The sequence below is a fragment of the Ovis aries genome, chromosome 25 (assembly GCF_016772045.2).
Source record: "Ovis aries strain OAR_USU_Benz2616 breed Rambouillet chromosome 25, ARS-UI_Ramb_v3.0, whole genome shotgun sequence".
Classification (NCBI taxonomy): Eukaryota; Metazoa; Chordata; class Mammalia; order Artiodactyla; family Bovidae; genus Ovis; species Ovis aries.
The window spans coordinates 12,846,352-12,868,532 of NC_056078.1; the positions used below are offsets into that span (position 1 = coordinate 12,846,352).

A 22,181-nucleotide genomic window follows, 5' to 3' on the forward strand; every position below is an offset into this window, starting at 1 on the left:
AAAAAGTGAAGGGGTGTTGCAGAGTGCCCCCGGTGTCCCGTGGCCTTGGCTCCACCTGCTTTTCACTGCGCTCATTTGCATTCCCTGTGCCTTCTCGGATGCTACAGAGCTTCACCTCAGGGGTCAGCCACCTGCCCCTTCTGGGTGTGGGGTCTGAGCTTGGGCAGCAGCTTGTCAGGGGCTCAGGGTGAGGCAGGCAGACACCTGGTCCCACCTCCATTCCACTTCCATCTGTCTGGTCAGCCCAGGCTGAAACCGTGGGCACTTGGACTGATCTCTGTACAGGGAACTTGGGTCCTGTTGCTGCTCAGGGGAATGATATCTGGGGTGCTGAGGGTGCCGCAGACCCAGTGCAGCCCCTCATTGGCCCTCTGGTTCCACAGGTGGTCCTTCGGCGTCCTGCTGTGGGAGATTGTGACCCTGGGCGGCAACCCCTACCCTGGGATTCCTCCAGAGCGGCTCTTCAACCTTCTGAAGACAGGCTACCGGATGGAGAGGCCGGACAACTGCAGCGAGGAGATGTGAGCATGCTTTCTCTGGTCCAGCCTCCCGAGACACTGATACTCCGGGCTTTGGCAGGGTGGGGTGCACTCATCCTTTCCCGCTGCTGGGCAGCCGTGGGTGCCAGCCCCAGGCGAACTGGGCAGCTGGAAGCGACAGGCTGAGACAAAGGCACAGATGACAGAGAACCACTCTTGGGCATGATGGCAGATGCTGGGGACCCAGATTCCACTGGGGGCTGGGTGGGCCTCCTGGGGGGACTTAGAAGTCTGAGGGGGAGCAGGACCCCAGGAGAGGCGGTGGAAGGATGAGGGGGTGCTTCAGACTGAGGGAGCAGGCTCAGTCCAAGGCTGAAGACCTATCCCAGGGTGCTTGGGGAGGGGCAGGTAATTCAGAATGGCTCCAGGGGTGCATGTAGGGGAGCACCCAAGCGGAGACACCAAGGCAGGCCAAGAGCAGGCAGGTGGCCCCTGGACTTCAGCTCGAGGGCACCAGAATCTTCTCATCAAATGGTGGTTCCATCAGATGATCCTTGGAGGACAGGTTGAGCACATATGAGAGTGGGTCGTCCATGGGCAAAAACACTGGTCCATTCATTTTACAAGGTCTGTCATGTACCTGCCATGTGCCTGGCTCAGGGCCGTGGGAGTGTAAGGGTGAGTAGGCGCTGCTTCCCTGGGCACCCTGGACTGGCAGGCACAGGCCCAGCACTCACCCACAGGGTGGCCCCTGCAGTCCTGCCAGAGCCCCAGGGGAAGAGGGAGGTGCAAGACAGAGTGCTTGGCAGGTGTTTGTGTTCATACCCAGTTCATCCTTCGTAAGAGTGTGAAGGACTCATTTCTGCGTTAGCTGCCATAGTGAGCATGGCTGGACCACAGCGCCAGACACTGAGCCTCTGCTGACCCATCATACCCTGGCCCAGCTCAGAGGAGGATGTCAGTGACACAGGAACAGCCTCGGGGTTTGGGAACAGAGCCTCTGGCGCCCAGGGCGCACTGTACTGCGTGTGGTGGTTGTGACTGGGCAGTCCTTGCTGGATTGCCATCACCCACCTGTTTGTCCCACCAGGTACAGTCTGATGCTGCAGTGCTGGAAGCAGGAACCAGACAAGAGGCCAGTGTTTGCCGACATCAGCAAAGACCTGGATAAGATGATGGTTAAGAGCAGAGTGAGTACCCAGAGCCAATCCCTGGTGCCACCTCCCTCACCCTGGTTTGTGGAATTCCCAGTGCAAAGGCAGAGTGCGGCTGTGCAGAGTGAGATAGTCCTGTCGTCTCCAGGTGCGGGGGTGGGGGGTGGGGTGGGCATGAGCCTTTATCCTTAATCCAGGCCTCTTGGACCTCCAGGATTTTTACCTTGACACTTAGGAAGAGCCCTCCACAGACAGGGGTGGAAAGAAGATATTCCAAAGCCAAACAAAATTATTTTCAATAATGGAGCTTGAAAAAGTAGAGTTGGAATGAATGTGTCCTAAATTCAGATTCTATGAAGGGTCTGGCTAGAGGTGGAAAGTGAAGGGAGCAGTGGAAACTGTGACAAATAGCAGCCCACCAGCTGCCTCTGAAGGACCTCTCACCATAGACACATGTAACCTGTAGGAATATGAGTGCCAGCATGCCAGGGCTTTTGAATTTTCAGGGACGTTTATGTTTCCCAGTTTTTATAGCAATTTCCAAAAGCTCAGTGTGGGCCAACCAACGTATCTGTGTGCCTCCAGTTTACAGCTCTATGTGATGGAGGAAGTCAACACAGTTTCCACTAATATTGATTGGGCAATGGGCTGCCTCCCGTATTCTGCCTTACATGCTGGGGATGCAAGTAAAGAAAATAGACACAGACCTTGCTTGCCCTCTGGTGGTTTCATCCTTATATTAACACAGTTACTAAAAGTTGTCATTTCTCCAGACATGGAAAGCAAGATATATGGACTGGGCCCCTTGAAATAAAACCCAAACTCAGTGTATCGTTTGGGCAAATCCTATGATTCACCCTAAACAGAGGTAATAGCTGATGCCTACAGACAGCTTTCCTAGAACAGTGCTGAGAACCAGCCAGAAACACACTGAAAGCATTCTTGACACCTTTATCCAGAGCAGTGGGAAGTAGCTGGTCCTCACAAATCATCCTGCTTGGGAGCTGAACCCTCTAGCAGCATCTTGTGCAAAACTCACACCGATGACTCAGATTTCTTGGTCCTGACTTGATGTTGGAGATAGCAGGAGTGCCTGGAGGGAAGCCGGAAAGTGTGGAGCAGATGGGGAATGTGTCTTGGCCTTCCCACATGAGTCACGGGGCTGCAATCCCAGAGTCTCAGGTTTTATAAACAGGCCTGTTCTCCTGTGCTGGGGCTGGTGCCCCCAGCGCTGCAGAGAGAGGACCAGGACAATGAATGAATACCTTTCTGCCTCCAAGGAGGTGATTCTCTGCAATGAGAACTACAGAGCAGGGCTGGACGAGGCAGAGGCTGAGGGAACTCAGCGCTGGCAACCCTGGCCAGGGGCTCAGATCTCGTGAGAGGTTGATAGGTGCAAGATGGGACTCAGCTGGGGCTTCTGCTCTCAGGCAGGGCGTGGGTGAGGGGTGGGGTGGGCGTGTCCAGCAGTGGCCCGCTCCAGGGGTGACCAGCTCTCTCTCCCTTCCAGGACTACTTGGACCTGGCCGCGTCCACCCCATCCGACTCCCTGCTGTATGACGACGGCCTGTCGGAGGAGGAGACGCCCCTGGTGGACTGTAATAACGCTCCCCTCCCTCGCACCCTCCCCTCCACGTGGATTGAAAACAAACTCTATGGTAGAATTTCACATGCATTTACTAGATTCTAGCCACGTTGTTCCTGCTCTCTGCACTGTCCTTACTCTCTGTAATGCTTTTTAAGAGTATTTCTGGTTTGAATGAAACCAAAGTCTGCTCTGAACCTTTTTGTTTGTAAATGTCTGACTTTGCATCCGTTTACATTCAGGCATTTTTTTTTTTTAACAACTATGTTTTTTTTAAAGGATGTGAAAATATGTGTGATGACCACATTGCCCAGCAGCTTAAGATGATAGAGGAGAGGGTGGGGCAGAACTCTCAGGGGCTATTGAGAAATGATGACTCAGTCATTTCCGGGGTGGGGATTTAGTCATGGTACTTCTAATTTAACTACTGGGGTACATGTTCCTGACCTGGGGAGGCATTTAATCTAGAAAGGCGGAACCAGCACTACCCTGCCTGCACTGAGAACACAGCCAGCATCCCCCCAGGCTCTGTCTGGGTGAGTGGGGGTGGGGGGCTTGGAGGTCACCCGGTGCTGGGGACCACCATTGGCGGGGGGAGCAGGGGGGACACACACAGACTACTGTTTTCACATCCTTTGTATCACACACTGTCATGACAGTTGTCACTTATGAAGTCAGTGCTAAAAGCTGGAGCAAAATGCTTTTTGAAAGAACGTAGTCTGTGGTGCTGTGGTCTTGCGATGGACAGTAAATACGGTTCTTGCCAAAACTCCTTCTTCTGTCTTCAATACTTGAAATTTTTTTCCTGTTTGCTAACTTCATCATGGAGTGTTTTGAAATCTTGGAGTCTCAAGCTTTTTTCAGCCGAGGTTGTTCCTTTTGCATGCCTCCTGGGTCATTGATTCCTTGCTGGCTAGTGTTCCTTGCCATTTGTCCCGTCGACGCTGTGGGACTGGGCTGCGTGCACCCTTGATTTGGAAGATCCTCTCCTCTGTAGTAGGCTGGGATGGAAGACAAGTAGGCTCCTTTACGTGAGAGCACTTTTTATAGAAGCTTCCTGCTGCAGTAAGCCAGGCAGTACCGCAAGGTTCTGATGCTTTATGCTGTCTTACAGAAAGAGTTAAACAGGTCACCAGAGATTGATCAGATTTGAGAGTCTGAAGCTTACAAAAGTCAAAATTGGTAGTTTCTGGTAAGCTACAGTTACCAAGAGAACATGTGATGTTCCCCCCTTCCCCCAAACATTACCCATGTTTTGGAAACCTGGAGCATGAAACCCTGCAGGCAGTTGGCCCAGAAACCAGAAGTTTGGTTTGAACCTCAAAGGGAGTTTTGCCAAGGCCTTACTGTCTGCACATGAAGTTTGGGTTCTTCAGCGCAGAACAAATGATCTGTTTTCATTTTTAGGCATGTCAGACCCGAACTGGCCTGAAGAGAGTCCTGTACCACTCACGAGAGCCGCTGGCACCAACATTGGGTGTCCAAGATATGCAAATGATAGTGTATATGCTAACTGGATGGTTTCACCCTCAGCGGCACAATTAATGGACGCATTTGATAGTTAACATTTCTTTGTGAAAAGTAATGGACTCGCGAGGGGAAGAAACATGCTGAGAACAGAAGGTCTGCCGGCCCCTACTTGCACATTTCACACTGGCTGGCGGTCTTGCCACCCAGCAGATGTAGCGCGCTGGACGGTGTAGGTGTTCCTCCTTCTTCAGCCCTCGGCAGCGCCCAGCCGGTGCATCCGTGGGCACCACGCACTCTGCGCTCACATGTATGGGCCCCTCACTCACTACCTGAACTGTTTGATTTTTTTCTGGTTGCCTCCAAACAAGGCCACATGATTTAAACATGAAGCACACACACCAAAAAAGGCAGCAGGGGAAAAAAACCCTGGCCCAGACGACCTGTCCTTGTTCAGAACAAGAGCCCGGCCAGGCCGCATAGGGATGTCAGAGCCTGACCAGGGCTGGAGGGGAAGAGGGGACTTTCTGGACAGGTCTCGCCACAACCTTCAATATCCTGTTGTGTTTTTTTTTTTTTTTTAATCATGTAACCTTTTCTTAGGAAGACATTTGATTCTTATGATTAAAATAATCCTTAGGTTTAGCACAACGGAGAGGCTTGATGCCACATTTAGTATGTAGGTAGGTGGTGTGAGGGGAGGGGGCTTTTAGGACACATTTGTCCACCTGGCTGAGAGATCACACCCCTGTGATGGAAAGTGTATGGAGGAGGGGGCCTTGGAGTGGAGTGGACTCATCTCCAAGGATTCTGACCACAGAGACTTGGCTGCCGCGAACTCCCCAGCCTCCCCAACCACAGCCTTCAGTACCCACCCATCCAGTGCCCCAAAGTGGCAGAGGCTCATCTCACACGTTCGTGGTTGGGACTTGGGCTCAGTCTCAGCTAGTTCGGTTAGAAGTAGGGTCGACAAGTGACCAAGGACTGTGACACCTCTGATGACAATTCTGATGGGAAACGACAGGGTTTTGGCTCTTATAGAGCTTGTGTGAAAAGGTACGTGTCCACTCTTCCTGTGTTTGTAACGTAATGCTGCTATGGCAAGACATTTTTGTTTTTAGGTTCTGACCATGACTCACAAGCTTCTTGTCATTCTTCACTGCTTGTTTGTGGTCACAGACACTCAGCACTCCTCCCATCCTGCGGGGGTGGCTTTCGGGAAGTCCCGGGGGCTCTTCTTTCTGTCCCAATGCTGTCACTTTGCAGGAGAGGGTCAGTTACCAAAACACTGCCTGGTCTTTAAACTTAAAGCACTGTGAAAGAACTTAACGATGTCTCATGAAAATGCTGGATTTTACAGCCATTTCACCAAAGTGGTAAAGTGGTAAAATTATGGCATTTTTGTGGCCAAGAAGGCTTGGATGAGTTATGTGGAGGAGCCGTGTGTGTGTGTGTGTGTGTGTGTGTGTGTGTGCACACCCCCAGGGAGAGCACTGGAAAAACACTTAACTGCAGATGCGACATGGCTTTAGTTTGGGCCATTGTTCAGACACACTGTGATAAGTTCTTTTACAGATACCTAGTCATGGTAGTAAACTTGTGGGTTTCAGATGTGCTTAATGATAGTCTTGTTAAATGCAGAAATAGGGAGAAACTTTCTCAAGTTATTAAAAATGCCTACTCAGTGTGAAGAGGCTGTAGCGGGTTTGTTCTCAGCAGAGGGAGAACTCCAAGTCTAACTGGCTGACCCAGTGGTGGGGAGTTAACCCTTGACTCATAACCTAATTGTCTGTTCCTGAGTTATCCAGGTATTCACACTTGTTAGTCTATTCAGACAATTTTCATATGCATATACACAGAAGTTACTAAGTATTTAAGGATTACTGAGTATTAAGTAACAATCTGTTTTAAAATTTGTTAAATCTATTTATGAAAGGTTATTAAATCATCCCGTGTCAATTTGCTTTTGTAGTCAAGGTGACTAAGAAAATCATTTCAGTTATGTAAATAAAATCGTGTATTGTACGATGTGTAAACTTCTTTTCTCTTGTTAACTTTCTGGTTGGAAACATTAGGTTTCTGATTTTAAAGTTTCCATATCAGGAGTAAGATGTCACAAGGGGATCTATTGTGGTGACCACTGGGGAAGTGAGACTGATCGAAGGACTGTGGGGCCTCTTGGTGATGTTGTTGACTTACCTTGTATGATATGTACACGAACAGCCACATTAATAGTAACTGTGAAAACTAAGCTTGTTCTGCCACTCAGAGGATTCCTTCCCTAAAACAGCAGCAGCCAATGTCAAGTTCAGGTATTTGCTCTTCTCTAGCAATTTGCTGTTTGCTTCTTGAAGCTGGAGTTGGACAGTTGTGAGAGAGACTGTAAAATGCATTGTCATGACTGAAGGGCTGCTGGAGGAAAAACTTTGCCCTGAACCACTATGAAATCTAAAATACTAAATGCTTCTGTTTATGACTTCCTGTTGGGTTATGCAGGAATGCTATGAGCTCCTCAGAAACCTGGCAAGGAGCAGTTGGTGGGTCAGTAGGGAAACACAAGTTATTAGCAACATAGGTCTGATCTGCGGTTACATTGTGCACTGGACACAGAGGGCCTTGGGTGCACACGTGTACACACAGGTGCGAGAGTCACCCAGGGGCTGCCCCAGGCCCACAGTGCTCGAGCTCCTGGCCCTCAGCGCCTCCTTCAATCTAGACCTCAGGGATGGGAAATGAATATAATTTCTAGACTCAGTTATTTGCCTCTGAATGTTTAGAAACCCGTGTTGAAAAAAGCTAATACTAAAATACGAAAAACTCCTTTTTCAAGAGGAGAAAGCTTCCATAAGTATTGTCTGTGTGTATGTGTGGTTTATTTTTCTGAAAAGGCACATTCTTCACCAAGCTCCACACAGGATTACTCACAAGGTCAGCTTATTTGGCTAGAAATGGAGTTGAATACTGGAGGAGGGAATGGTTACCTGTTCCAGTATTCTTGCCTGGAAAATTCCATGGACAGAGGAGCCTGGTGGGCTACAGGCCATGGGGTCACAAAAGAGTCAGACACAACTGAACAACTGAGCAGGTATTTGAACATAATGTCTGAGAATGTCTTGGACAAACACTTAACATAAAAGGGAAAGCAGAGTTTCCCCCACTAGAAACAGAGCATTTTTCCAGGCAGAAGAGTGGATATTTCCCTCTTCTCCTTTGAGCATGTTTATATGTGGGATATTTGGATGGTGGTATTTAGGGTGATTCTAGAAAGTACAGAAGAAATCCTTACCTCTGTGTCCCTGGAAAGATGCAGTAAGAGTGGGGCTGAAGGGTGTGTGCCACAGTGGGGGCACACCCTCCGTTCTGCGTGAATTTGCACATGGTGCTTACCTTCTGGGTGGGCCTATACATCCAGAAAGCACCGTACACTCAGGTTCCCTGCCCCACTCCATCCCTTCTCCACAGCAACAACCTTGGTAGGCTCACTAGAACTTTATAGGAACTTCCCTGGCAGTCCAGTGGTTCAGACTCCATGCTTCCATGGCAGGGGTTATGAGTTCGATCCCTGGGCAGGGAACTAAGATCCCCACATGCCACCCAGCACAGCCAAAGTTTTTTGTTTTTTGTTTTTAATAATTATAAGAACTTTGTAGAGTTTCCCACATCTTTAGGGAGCTGGGATTCACATGAATAATTCTTGGCTGAGATCAGGAGAAACCAGAACCTGTATGTAGAGAGTTTTTCAGTGTGGAGTATGGTGCTGTGCCTGCAGAAGAGGCTGGATGGGTGGCTGTGTTAGCTAACAGCTGGGAGGATGAGCTTCACTCCCGAAATTAAAGAGGCACATATGTGAATGCTTGAAAGAAATCTCGGTTAATCTGTGCACCTCAGGTTTCAATTGCTATGTCAAGTGATGAGATATTTTTGCAGATGTTTCTGGAATGTGCTAAGTCACAGGACCTGGCGAATGGAGATCTCTCAGGGGAGCTGTGACAGGGAGGCCATCTTGCTGGGTCAGCTTCAGCGACATCAGTGTCACAGGAACTGGGCCAGGCACATGGAGGGAGCTGCGACCAGAGACCACCCCAATCAGTGTGACCCAGGACTTCTGTACCACCCCAGGAGAGACCTTGATCTTGCATCCTTTCAGATGACACTGCACAGTTCAAGTTCAAAATTGGTGTGGGCAGGTGAGGTAAGTACATTCTAAAACTATGGGGGAAAAAATCATTTTTCAAGAAAAAGAATTTTTGATACTTCAGAGACTATTTATCATGCAGACCATGAGTTTTTTGAATAAAAATGCAAAGTTCATTTTTTACATCCTGATTTTTATTTATGTCAGTTTTATCAATGGTACTCTTTCAGGCTGCACTTGGTTTTCACCTGTGGTCCAGTCCTTTTCTGCACTTTTCATTTTCCCTTAGAGGAAAGTCATTCCTGTGGGTTGGGAAGGGTCCAGCCCTAGGTAGCACAGTGGTGAAGAATCCGCTTGCCAGTGCAGAAGGTACGAGAGACTGGGCTTCAATCCCTGGACTGGGAAGATCTCTTGGAACAGGAAATTGCAGCCCCCTCCAGTATTCTTGCCTGGGAAATCCCATGGACAGAGGAGCCTGGCAGGCTGCAGTCTATGGGGGCGCAGAGAGTTGGACGCAGCTGAGCAACGGCACACACATAGCCCGGAAGAAAAGAACATAAGGCTGCCTCTTGTGACCGGAGGCAAGGGACTTTGAAGGACTTCAGGGAGCCCATATATGCTTTGTCACAGCCTCTGCCCTGAGGAGCTCCTCTCAACAAAAGCACGTGACTTGCTCCATGTTTTGTACCTTTTTTTTCTGGGAGTTTTAAAAAGCTTGAAAATTTTCCTTGAGACTCTCTGGCCACAGGACATGAGAAGCCAAAGTTCTTGGATTTTTCAGAACTCCAGGGTAAAGGGGTTGGAGGACTTCATGAACATATTAAAAGAAAGATAAGGTTACAGGAAACAAATGTATGTATGTATGTATGTGTTTATTTAGCATGGCGTCTTAGCCACTGGACCATCAGGGAAGTGCCCATAGGAAACAATTTTTAATGTCAGGAATGACACAAAAGAGGGAAAGATTGCGGTTTCTCAAAGGATAGTCATTGAAAGAAATTAGAAGTGGTGTGGCAAAAAATAGAATTGTTTTTTGTCTGCACTGTTGTGGCTTGCATATCTTAATTCCCCAACCAGGGATTGAACCCATGCCCCCTGCAATAGAAGCATGGAGTCATAACGACTGGGCCACCATGGAATTCCCAGGAAATTGTACTTTTTTTAAAAGAGTTAAATCATCTATATAGCTTTGTAGAAACAAATAAGACCACCCAAAAGAAAATGAGCAGGGTTTATTTATTCTGCACTTGTTATTGCAAAGGAAGAGGCCACCATCTTCTTGCTTTTGGCAAAGACTCAAAGGCAAGCAGAGAAGGAAGAAAGCTTTACAGGAAAAAAAAAATAGTGGGGGAGGCTTCAGGTATACTGTGATTGGAGGCTATTGGCATGAGGCGGCTGAAGGCACTAAAGTAACTAGAATGAGCATCTTGGGTGATTCACTTGGAGAATATATTTGGCTTTCTTTGGGCATTCAAGTTGGAAACGGGGGCAAAACAGGGAATCTGGCAGTTACTGACCAAATCCTGACCATTTTAGGCTGGTTACTGCAGAAGTTACGGGTTGGAGTTCTTTGGTTATACGTGGGCTGGCCGTTGTCTGTCTGTATATTCAGTCTCTCAGTTCCTCTCATTTGGTCATTTTTTTGCTTGAAAATTGATGAATACAAGGAAGTTTATAAATCCAGGCCTGCACCACTTAGAGGCTGATTGTTCAGTCATCTCCATGGTTAACTGTATTGTGAGGTATTGTTTTTTAAAGGATGGATTATATTTATTTATTTACTTTCAATGTGTATTTATTTGGCCATGCTGAGGGGAGTATGTGGAATCCCATATCCCCTGCATTCTGGAAGCATGGAGTCTTAACCACTGGACCACCAGGGAAGTCCCTGTTGATTGATTTTTTTTTTTCATAAGAGTCATTCTAACAAATGTGAGGTAATACACCATGGTTGTTTGGACTTGATTTTCCCTTACCTTCCTGTTGTATCATCATGTTGATCACCTGACAAGAAAGTGGCTGTTCAGAAGCATTTGGGTCCCAGGTAGACGCAACGAACCAGCATCATGACACTAGGATGAAAACAAGAACAGTTAATAAACCCTGTAAGGTTTATTGAACGAAGAATCCCAACCCAAGCCAAGCACAAATCCCATATAGACCATGAGGATCAAATTTATTAGAGAGTGAAGTAGCTTTGCCTGAAGGCATTGTATTGTCTGTCCCAGCTTCCCTGTTTCAATGACACAAGTAGGGTATTAGGAATGGCACAGATCATGTCTAAGCAACAAGTAGTCTAGAGCAATGCAACTGTCCATCACTACTTGTGTCAACAAGATGGGACTGATCGGTGTTCCATCTGGGGAAGAGGCGGTACTGCTAATGTCTTTTGCCAGAGTTAGTGATAAGTTTCTTACAAACCTATATTCATGATTTCTACTGATGGAACACTGCTCTAATTGTTCACATAAACAATGAGACAGAAATTCCCCCAGGTTGAGTGCTGCATAATCAAGGCTGGCTTTGTTTTGAAACTCAGAATTTTCAGCCTTGGTCATTTAGAGACTTAGAGTCTGTGTACAGACAAGTCTTAGAATATTATTCCTAACTTGCATGAGATGTTGCTATATCACTTCAGTCGTGTCTGACTCTGCAACTCTATGGACTGTAGCCTACCAGGCTCCCCTGTCTGTGGGATTCTCCAGGCAAGAAAACGAGTGGGTTGCCATACTCTCCTCCAGGGGATCTTCCTGATCCAGGGATCTAACCTGCATCTCTGGTGTCTCCTGCATTGCAGGTGGATTCTTTACCGCTGGGCCACCAGGGAAGCCCAAAGCAAACAGGACCAGGCATCCTGATTACAAAAGATGTAATTTCTGGTAGGGACAATGGCGATCTAGGAAAGAAGTTACTCATAACAGAAGGCTGGAACCAGGGCTTATATGAGTTGTACTCACTACATGTTTGGATTGCTGTTGGTCTTTTACAGGTGGCAAATATTTGACTTATCACTCTGGAATTCAAACCTAAGGTCTGGCAATTACCTAGATTGTAATAACTGTGTGTTTTTTTTTTCTTTTTTCTGATAAAGCAGGACACAAGGAGAGTCACGGGTGAACTTGTTTAAGGTTGTTTTCCATGTTGCTGCAAATGGAGCTGCCATCAACTGTAATTCTTATTGTCTCCTTTGATGAGATGATAGCTTCCTTGTGGTTTTCATCACGGGGTCTCGAGATGGAGGGTAGACTCAGCAGTCAGTTTAAGATCTAGGGCAGTGGCTACTTCTTGGGATAATCTATCAATGGCGTTAGAATGAGTAGGTTCGGACATAACCATTGTAATAAAGAGAAAAGACAGGAGAGAGAAAGGGTCATTATTGGTAAATGACAACCAGAGATCTACAGAAAATGAGAATAAGAATAAGCAAGCCAATAAACACACAAACACACATACAAGAATTAGAGTTTTGGTCTAACATCTTGGGGAGAACTATTCTATATCTTGCACACTATCCTAGGTTGTCTGCTTGTTCTAAAGGTCTTGAGTCAGCTCCCTGCTTCTGAAGATCAGCCACTTTGGGGGGTCTCAGAAGCCTCAGTTTGAGGTCCTCTATTGGGATAGCCTTCCAATTATGTGGAATTCCAGATTACTTCTTAGTTGTGAAACAGGAACCCGAGGATTGATGCCCTCAAGTTTCACTGCTATAACATATTCCCTCCCAGATGAAGGCAGAAAAAGTATTGACTGTTGTTATTCAGCCTTAAAAAGGCATGAAATTCTGACATGTGCTACAACATGGATGAAGCTTGAAAAGGTTATGCTAAGTGAAATAAGACAGACCACAAAGAGACAAACACTAGATTTTTCCACTTACATGAAGTACTTACAGCAGTCAAATTCTTAGATACAGAAAGTCAAATGGTTGCCAGTGGTGGGGGGAGGGAAAATGGCAAGTTAGTGCTTCAGTTTGGAGGTGATGAAAAATTCTAGACATATTGGTGATAGTTGCATCAGGACGTGAATGTACTTAATGCCACTGAACTGTGCACTCTAAAATGGATAAAATTGTGAATTTTATGTTACGTATATTTTACCATGCAACCACAAAGAAAGCAATTGATTGAGTCTTGATCTAGAAGCATACTGAAAAAGCTAAGCAAAGATTCACTACAGAAAGTATGGTATTTGAGTTAAGTGAGGAGTAACAGGATGGCATTTGAATTAAGAAGTGAGGAGTAACAATTTTATTCATGGTCCTGTGGTCTTAAACCTGTCCTTGTAATGTGGGCATATTATAATGGCAGGATCCCTTACTATGCTTACAGTTTCAAGGGTTATTGGAGAAGTTTAAGCAATGGTTTGGTAGGATCTATATGAACTTTAATAGGTTCTCTTCTGATTATTTTCCCATAACAGTGGAACTATGAGCCCATGGAGTGTCAGGTTTGGTTTCAGTATTTATCTGGGGCATGCACCAAAAATAATGCAATACTAAATATACACCAGAGTACTGGGGACTATTTGTGAGATTCCAGAGGACTCCTCTACTCATAAGCAGGTTGATTCTGTTCCGCATTATTTTTTGGTGCATTATTTCAAATGCATTTCTCAAATGAACAAACTTGTTCAAAGTCAATGTTCCTCAGAGTGGCCACTGAAGGCCCAGAACATCCTTGGTGAAGTTATGCCATTTAGAAAGATAGACCCAAGAGCTGGTTGGTGTTGCAAAGAAACAATATAAGAAGCAGGAGGTTTCCTTAGGGAACACGATGAGAGCCGGCAACATGAGGTAGGAATGTCATGCTTGTGTACCTTGTGTCTCTCAGGACACATAATTGAGATGGAAGAACCCCATTAAGTTTTACTGACAACTGTAATAAAGTTTGGCCTAGTGGGTGAACGCTAGACTCACAGGTCGAGGAGGCTCTGCCTGTGTTCTGCACCATAACTCTCCATCTGACAGACAACACTTTTAGACAGTTCAACACAAAATAGAAACACAAAAGACAGCAAAAAGGATGCAAAAGAATGACCTGCTTCTATCAAAGATGGCAGTCAAATGGGAATCAACAACAAAACCTGAATACCAAACTGCAACTAAATAGCCCAGGAATCTAACATAAAGAGAGCAGAGGTAAGACCCCAAATGAAGAGCTGCAAGGTACAAGGAGGCCACATGTACCACATCTGCTTGAAGGCTGCAGTCTGAGGCAACAAGCAGGCTATGATGCAGACCATATCTTGGTGGGGCCACCAGGAAAATGATCCAAATGAAGACTGCCCCAATGAAACAGGCAAAGGCTATTTATTCAGAGCTTGCCATAGAAAGGGGGTCAGACCCATCACTTACTTTCGGCAGAGACTCAAAGGCAGGCTGGGTTTCCCAGATGGCTCAGTGGTAAAGCATCCACCTGCCAATGCTGGAGATGCAGGTTCGACCCCTGGGTCAGGAAGATCCCTTGGAGGAGAAAACAGCAACAAACTGTAGTATTCTTGCTGAGGTAATCCCATGGTTAGAGGAACTGGCAGGCTATAGTCCGTGGAATTGCAGAATTGGACATGACTGAGCACGCACACATACGTGCAGAAGCAGGCTGAGGAAAGCTTTATAGTTTAAAAAAAAATTCTCAGAGATTGGTGGGAGATTTTAGGGTTCTTTAAACTACATCCTTCTGATACTAATCATACCACAGCTGCGCTTTAGTATTTTTCCCAAGGGAACTACTTATTTTATAAGCCCCAATATATCACCTATTATCCACCATAGAATTTGAATTATGCATTATCTTCTCTCTCAATTCAAATTATATACATTTAGTGTATGATTTCAGAGAAGGCAATGGCACTCCACTCCAGTACTCTTGCCTGGAAAATCCCATGGATGGAGGAGCCTGGTGGGCTGCAGTCCATGGGGTCGCTAAGAGTTGGACACAACTGAGTGACTTCATTTTCACTTTTCACTTTCATGCATTGGAGAAGGAAATGGCAACCCACTCCAGGATTCTTGCCTGGAGCGTCCCAGCCTGGTGGGCTACCATCTATGGGGTCGCACAGAGTCAAACACGACTGAAGCGACTTAGCAGTGTATGATTTGGCAGTTAATAAGCTTACAATTAAAATTCATTGATGGCAGAACCTAAATTGTATTTTTAAAACAATTCTAATGGAGGATTCAAAGAACAGTTTTAAAGAAATGACACACTGCTATGATTTCATGCCAGATCCTGCACTGAGAGAGCCTCTACAGTTTCTTTCTCTTGAGTTTGCGTTTTCCCTGTTGTAAACTGAAGACCATAACCTATTCCATAGAGGTATCAAGAAACTATCCCTAGAGCATAACCAGGCAACCAGACCAAAGTGTAGTTGTGGCAGGCAGAAAATGTAATCAGGCATGTCATCTTCTCTAGAAGCTGGTCAAATGGTAGAGATTCTGGAAAAGAGAGGGATCATTACGTGTTATTTTAACCAATTCAATATATATTTATTGACCACTATGTGCAAAGTCGGAGAAGGCAATGGCACCCCACTCTAGTACTCTTGCCTGGAAAATCCCATGGATGGCGGAGCCTGGTGGGCTGCAGTCCATGGGGTCGCACAGAGTCAGACACAACTGAAGTGACTTAGCAGAGAGATGTGCAAAGTCCTGGGAGACAAGAGACATGACCCTTATTTTCAGAAGCTTAGAGACCCATGGAGTCTATAACTAGATGAATTCTTTACTCTTGAGTCAGGCTGAGGGGGAAAGGGTGTCAGAACTGTAAATGTTTTCATTTGTTCAGAAATGATATGAGAGCAGAATGAAACCTTGAGGTTGGGTAGAGACTGGATATTCTACAAGCCTGGCTTACAAGTAGACTTCCAGACTCTCTTACCCATGGGATTTCTCACAGGACATATCCAAGGAGATCATCCGGCTTAAAGACATCCCAACAACCATCATCCAGTAAAGACAGCGGTCATTAGGAAACCCCTCAGACCATCACCTACTGTGACCTTCCCTAGTGGCAGAGTCTGCCTGCAATATGGGAGACCTGGGTTCGATCCCTGGGTTGGGAAGATCCCCTGGAGAAGGGAATGGCAACCCACTCCAGTATTCTTACCTGGAAAACCTCATGGACAGAGGAACCTGGTGGGCCCCAATCAATGGGATCGCAAAAAGCTGGACACGACTGAGCGACTAACACACAGAACACCACCGCTCCTACAGGAGGCAACCCCCCCCATTCACCCCAGACTTATGTTCTAACTAATGCACTTCATGATAGCCATGAGCTCTGCCTACCACGTACCTGCTAGGCACAGTGCCAAACACTTCAAATACAAAATTTCATTTAATCCTCAACAATCTTAGGAAGTACATGCTGTGTTATTGTCCCCATAACATAGTTGAGAAAACTGGGGCTTGAAGAGGCTAAGTCCACGAAGGCTGCCAAGGTAACCAAATGGGGAAAGCAGAGCCCAGATAAGATACCTAAGCTCTCTTAGCACAGTCATGTGCTGCCCAGACAAAGGCAGACGCCCGGTATCTCCTCTACTGCTCAGCTTGGGGCCTGACAAAGTGCCTTGGGGATGTCTCTGGAACAGCAATTGAGCGGCGGGAATCTCAGGGAGGGCTTTTCTCCCCCCCCCGCACCCACTGAAGTCAAGCAATGTCAGATCTCGAAGTCATTTTCCATAAAATCTACCCCAATCCCCTCCTTTCACATAGAAGGAAATTAAGGGCCAAAGAAATGGAGTGACTGGCAGCCAGGGCTTCTTCGCTGGGGCTAAACACGCAGCCCAGCACTCCTGAGGTTGCTCAGACACCTCTGACGACCTGTCAGGCCTCAGCTCACTTCCCACGCAGGCACTTATCGCCCCCTCGGTCTCCCAAGTCAGGGTTCCTGGGCAGAATCAGCACTGCCATCCTCTGCTGAGTCCCTCCCTTTTGCAAAGCCAGCCGTCCGGCCCAAGCTGGTGGTACTCCCGTCCTTGTAGACGCTTGCTCGGGCAAAAGCAGTTTCCTGCCTCCCGCACTCTCCCAGCCTCCACAAATCGTTTTCTTGAGCTCCACACACGCGGTCACGCACACCGGCATATGTGTAACAGATCATGGATTATAATCAGTACTGGATGCTACTGCGCTTTCTTCGCCAAGCTCGGCGCGGATGGGGCGGGGGCGGGGCCGGGGCGGGCGTGGGCGTGGCGAGATCGCTCCGCTGCGGCGGCCCCATTTCCTCACGCGCGCCGGAAGTGGAGGTTGGCGGCGCGGCGGCGCGCCCCGAGGGTGGGAGGTGAGGCGGCGGCGGCCTCAGAGAGCCGGGCGCCGCCCAGTAGTGCCTGCGGCTGGGGAGCTGGCGGCAGGGCAACGGCCGCCGTGAGCAGATGGGTGAACGCGGTGAGTACCCAGCCCTCCTGGCTCACCGGCCTGCAGCTTCCAGAGCGCGGGGGCGCGGGTCCCGGACTGTGGGTCTCGCTCCTGGTCGGGTCACCTCAGGGACGAGCTCTCCGGGGGGTCCTGTCCGCGTGGGGTCGCCGCACGGACAAGCCCTCCGGAGTCGGCTCCGTGTCAGGAAAAGCTGCGGCTTTTCGGAGCGGTTTGTCTTTTTATGAACAGTGCTGCCAGAGACCGTTGGTTTGCGTGTTTTATTTTTATCACTTTTTTAAAAAACCAGTACACCACTGTCTCTGCTCCCCTCAGTGGGTAAACTTTGTAGTCAGCTGTTACCTCTGTATTGCGTTAAATTAGTATTCTCTGGCGGCAGCCTCGCTTTCTCCCAGACGCTAGGCGCCTTTGAAAGACGCACATTTGTGGAGCAATTAGTGGGGCCGAGGAGACCAAGGGACGGGAAACCTCTTGCATTTTCAGACTTCATCTTGAAAATTATACTATTCCAGAGCAACTTGCAGAGGAATAATTGGTAAACGCCATAGTGAGGCTTTTGTTGATGATGATGTTATTGGCAGAATGAAAATTTGATTGTAAATCTTAAGCTTTTATCCTTCAGCCTGCTTTTCAGATTTATATGTGATGTCTGGATATTTAACTATCACTGATGGTTCTCAGGAGCTGGACCTTCATTTTTGCTGGAATTAATGTTGTATTAAAATAGTACTTCAAATGTGGAAGTAGCACTCCCAAGTATCTTATGACTGAGAATGTTAACGTTGGTTTTGTATTATTCTGATACTGTTTGTTTTAAATTGTCTTATGATTTAAAGAATGTATAAAGGACTTTGGATATCCAGTATTTGTGGCTCAGAGAATTTTTACATAAACACAGTTTTAGTCCATCAGTTTGGAAATTACATTTTTTCTTAACTTTTTGATTGAGGTATAAAATATATATGAAGTCATAAAGTGCATGAATCTTAGTTGTACAGCTCAGTGAACTTTTATGTATGTATTAAGTTTTGCAGCCACCAGCCACATCATATTATATACCTGTGGAACGTTGCCATCATTCCAGGAGTTTTCCCCCTGCTGCTTCTAAGTCAGTTATACCCCTGTGCCCACCCCCCCATCAGTATTCAGATTTCTGTCATCTATTAGTTTTGTTTAGTTGAGGTTTTATATTAATGGAATCACACAGTATACTCTGCATACTGCTGATGAGTTTCACCCATAATGTTTCATGCATCAGTAGTTCTTTTTTACTGTGTGTAGAATCCATTGCATGATTATATGACTACTCTGTTGGTTGATCTTTTTGTTTCTAGTTTTTCTATATTGTGTATTTTGAAGACTGCTATGAACATTCTTACAAATGTCTTGGTGAACATCTGTGTCAGCTGTGGAATGGCTAAATCATAAAGTAGATGGAAAATTACTTTTTAACCATCCTGGAGTCTTCCTTTTTTAAAAAGTACAGTTTGTTATCTTAACTTTTGTAACATTAAAGATTGGTAAAAAGCATAACCATGAATATTTTAAAGACTTAAGTGATTTATTACCATATTATTTACTCCTTGGATTGCACATCTATGACTGTCATTATTTAACTGTCCCTTAGTTAAGTCTGTTGGATAAGAGGTGGTGCCGTTTTGTCCCTGAAACTTGTTGTGTAACACTTAGGTAAGAACTGTGTTACTCAAGTTAGTGGTTGTTAGGGGAAATGAAACACCGAAAGAAGGTGACTAAAAATGGATTGAAGAGTCAAATGAATTGCAAGTCAAACACTTAACATTGTTCTCATACTGCACAAAGTTCTGGGTATAAATGTAAAATTGAATTATAAGGTTAGTTACAATTGTGAATTTACTACAGGAGTACAGTGGTTTCCACCCGTGCTGAGATAGTGATACGTTTATAATGGGAACAGACCATAAAGATGATTAAACATTTGTGGGAAACGGTAGCACATAAAAGATACCCCTGACTGAACAAAACACAAAGGACTGGACCTGAAACAATGGAGTTCATGTAAGAAAAAGAAGAAAACTTTAATATAAATATTAATAGGCCCAGATTTGGGAAGGTATGGCTCCCCTAGTGGCTCAGTGGTAAAGAATCTGCCTGCAGTGCAGGATATGCAGTAGATGTGTGTACGATCCCTGGGTGGGGAAGGTCCCCGGAGGAGGAAATGGCAGTCCACTCCAGTAATCTTGTTGGGACAATCCCATGGATAGAGGAGCCTGGTGGGCTACAGTCCATAGGGTTGCAAAGAGTCGGACATGACAGAGCAGCTGAGCACAGTCAGCACAGTCACATGCCTACTGAATATATACCAGCTGGCCTGAAAATACACAGTCAGTTCTTGAATATTAAAACATAGAGTGTTGGAAAAAGAACTTCCCTGGTGGTCCATTGGTTAAGACTCCAGGCTTCCACTGCAGGTGGCAAGGGTTCCATCCCTGGATGGGGAGCTAAGATTGCACATGCCTTGTGTTGTGGCTCCTCCCCCAGAAAAGCTCTCATTGAGCATTCGCCCCACCACCCACCCCCACCACACTGGACATGTTTTGAATTCAGAATCTTATTTCTCACCAAACTCTGATTCAAAGTAGTGAGAAAATAAAATCATTTTTACCCAGACCCACTTGGAATGTCTCAGGATGAACTATATCAAATGAAAAATTAATCCAAGAAAAATACGTGTGGAATTCAAGAAACAGTAATGAAAGAAAACAGTAAAATGTATCTCTTTACTCCAAGGCATTGCTAACTAGCTAAGAAGGTTAATGCAATGCAAAAGAAGTCATAAGCCAGTGTTTATAGTTTTTAAGTCTGTAATCTGAAACAGATATTTGACATGATTTTAAAGTTAATTGGGAAGGTGGATAATAGATAAAGCATGTTGGAACATTTATCCTGAGTAAGGGAGAAGCTATAGATAACTGACCAATTACTGTTTGAAATGAATGCTTTATGGAAATTTGTCCCAGCTGGAAAGTTCCATTTCCAGGGATTTATCCTGAAGATGAATTCACATGTGGAAAGTTGTGTATACACATATAAGACTATTTCTGCTGAGATTTTAATAATGTCAATGGATTTAGAAGAATACACAAAAACTAGAGAAGGGAACCCGGCCTCTGGGTTAGAAGGATAGGTGTCACTGTATGCCTTTATATTGTGTTTAACCTTTTTATTACATGTATTGTTTTGTGGAATTTTATAAATATAAAGCATTTTTAAGAATGTAAAAATTCATAAGGGTTTAGAGCATGGGTTGCCAAGTCTGGTTGTCCACCAGACTTGATCCTACTTTCTTACAATCTGTGACCTAAGAGTGGCCTTTATATTTTTAAGTGCTTGGGGAAAAAAGAATAGTTTGTAACATGAAAATTATATGAAGTTAAAATTTCAGCATCCTTTAGAACACACCTCTGCCATTCATTTACTCATTTTCTATGGCTGCCTTTGTGCTCTGAGGCAGAGTTGACTGGTTGTGATATTTACTGCTTGACCCTTTACCTAAAATGTTTGCTAACCCCTTATTTAGAGGCCAGAAATAGACTTCCATATATGTAGGAATTTTGCTTTGATTAAAGTGGCATTTCAAATTAGTGTCAAGAGCATGGATTATTTAATAAATTATAAGAATTGACTATTTGAGGAAATAAATATTATACTAGAATTATTTCTGGTAGGGAAGCCAAAATTGAGAAGTCCTGCAGGAAAAGATTGATAGGTTTAACCATTAACAGCAACAACAAAGCAAAACTGTGTAATGGGAAATAATACCTAACACTTATTGAACACTTAATGATTGTCACGTTTTGCTTAATTTGTACAATAACACTCTAAGGTAGATTCTATAACTGTCCCCACCTAACAGATGAGAAAACTGAAGTTTATAGAGATTCAAGAATTTGTATTGATGAGTTAGAAAGTGATAGAGCAGATGTGTGAACTCAGACCATCTGGCTCCTAAGACTGTTATACAGACAAAACCTGAAAGAAGTATTTGTAGTTTATTGGAGAAGGCAGTGGCACCCCACTCTAGTACTCTTGCCTGGAAAATCCCATGGATGGAGAAGCCTGGTGGGCTGCAGTCCATGGGGTCGCTAAGAGTCTGACACGACTGAGCGACTTCACTTTGACTTTTCACTTTCAGCATTGGGGAAGGAAATGGCAACCCACTCCAGTATTCTTGCCTAGAGAATGCCAGGGATGGGGGAGCCTGGTGGGCTGCCATCTGTGGGGTCACACACAGTCAGACACGACTGAAGCGACTTAGCAGCAACACCATTATATAGATATTATCTACATCAGCCGCATCTGGATCTGCTTCATCCCTTTTAGATAGACATTCTGTTATTTTCTGGTAGACATTCTGCAGCTTACTAAACCTTTCCCCTATTGAAGGACTTTAAATTGGTTTTATTTAGCGTTATATCCCTGGAGTTCAGATGGTAAAGAATCTGCCTGCAGTGTAGGAGACCTGGGTTTGATCCCTGAATTGGGAAGATTGCCTGGAGAAGGGAATGACTACCCACTCCAGTATTCTTGTCTGAAGAATTCTATGGACAGAGAAGCCTGGTGGGCTACAGTCCATGGGATCACAAAGAGCGGACACCACTGAGCGACTAACACTCACACTCATAACACTAGCAAACACTTTATGCATTGACTTTATATATTAGTATGAATATTTCTATAGTTTAGAATCTTAAACATGGAATTGCAAATTGTTGAATTAAAGGGCATGTGCATTTAAATCAGATTTGTCCTCCAAAAAATAAGAATGTGTGTGCATGTGTGTCCATATATGTATTTTTAGTTTATCCTTGTCTGTATGTGTATGTGTATATTTTTAGTTTATCTTTCATCATCCAGACAAACCATTTCTTCTTCCAGACCAAGCCCAGAAAGGTTAAGTGTTATGCTCAAGATTACATAGCTATTAAGTAGCTATGATTTGACTCTTTTATTGTGT

General features: G+C 45.4%; 2 protein-coding genes and 1 long non-coding RNA gene across 16 annotated transcripts in view; 2 read left to right on the forward strand and 1 right to left on the reverse strand.

Moving 5' to 3' along the window:
- Positions 1–6,721, forward strand: part of RET (ret proto-oncogene) — a 55,863-nt gene extending 49,142 nt beyond the window's left edge. For 2 of the 3 annotated variants that reach the window (XM_027962134.3, XM_042241205.2), the window contains exons 17-20: positions 384–521; positions 1,570–1,669; positions 3,144–3,291; positions 4,626–6,721. In XM_027962134.3, the coding sequence (XP_027817935.1) occupies positions 384–521; positions 1,570–1,669; positions 3,144–3,291; positions 4,626–4,783 (544 nt within the window). In that variant the 3' untranslated portion in view covers positions 4,784–6,721. Of the gene's footprint in view, positions 1–383; positions 522–1,569; positions 1,670–3,143 lie in introns of all 3 variants that reach the window. The other variant, XM_042241206.2, reaches the window with a different exon arrangement.
- On the reverse strand, positions 5,244–16,969 carry LOC132658623 (uncharacterized). Its single transcript, XR_009598487.1, has 2 exons — positions 14,171–16,969; positions 5,244–10,892 (listed from the first exon to the last, which is right to left on the reverse strand). It is a non-coding gene; the product is annotated as an uncharacterized LOC132658623 (long non-coding RNA).
- Positions 16,970–17,061: 92 nt separating this feature from the next.
- The window catches only part of CSGALNACT2 (chondroitin sulfate N-acetylgalactosaminyltransferase 2), a 50,912-nt gene continuing 45,792 nt past the window's right edge, over positions 17,062–22,181 (forward strand). For all 12 annotated transcript variants that reach the window (XR_006058086.2, XR_006058087.2, XM_060406406.1 and 9 more), the window contains exon 1: positions 17,062–17,197. The gene's annotated coding sequence lies outside the window, so the exon portion shown is untranslated. The remainder of the gene's footprint in view (positions 17,198–22,181) is intronic.